At 62.9% G+C, this 213-nt stretch overlaps 1 protein-coding gene across 1 annotated transcript in view; it reads right to left on the reverse strand.

Moving 5' to 3' along the window:
- Positions 1 to 213, reverse strand: part of TM4SF19 (transmembrane 4 L six family member 19) — a 1,664-nt gene that overhangs the window by 1,221 nt on the left and 230 nt on the right. Inside the window, exon 2 of the mRNA XM_009702530.1 lies at positions 69 to 210. Within this exon, the coding sequence (XP_009700832.1) occupies positions 69 to 210 (142 nt within the window). The remainder of the gene's footprint in view (positions 1 to 68; positions 211 to 213) is intronic.

Genomic DNA, 213 nt, shown 5'->3' on the forward strand with positions numbered 1-213 from the left:
TTCTCCATCCCCTCATCCCTTCTCCACAGACACCTGAGGAAGGACACGGTGCAAACCCTGGTACTTACGGTGATGCCACCTCCCCAGACTCCTGGCACGGCCTTGGCGTGCTTGCTGATGTGCCCCTCCACTAGGTACTTCGATGCCCCGCTGGGGAAGAGCAGGAGAACATTGGCTGCCACCGAGAGGGGCCCCAGCGCCAGCAGGCAGGGG

This window comes from Cariama cristata, unplaced genomic scaffold (assembly GCF_000690535.1).
Source record: "Cariama cristata isolate BGI_N322 unplaced genomic scaffold, ASM69053v1 scaffold19636, whole genome shotgun sequence".
NCBI lineage: Eukaryota > Metazoa > Chordata > Aves > Cariamiformes > Cariamidae > Cariama > Cariama cristata.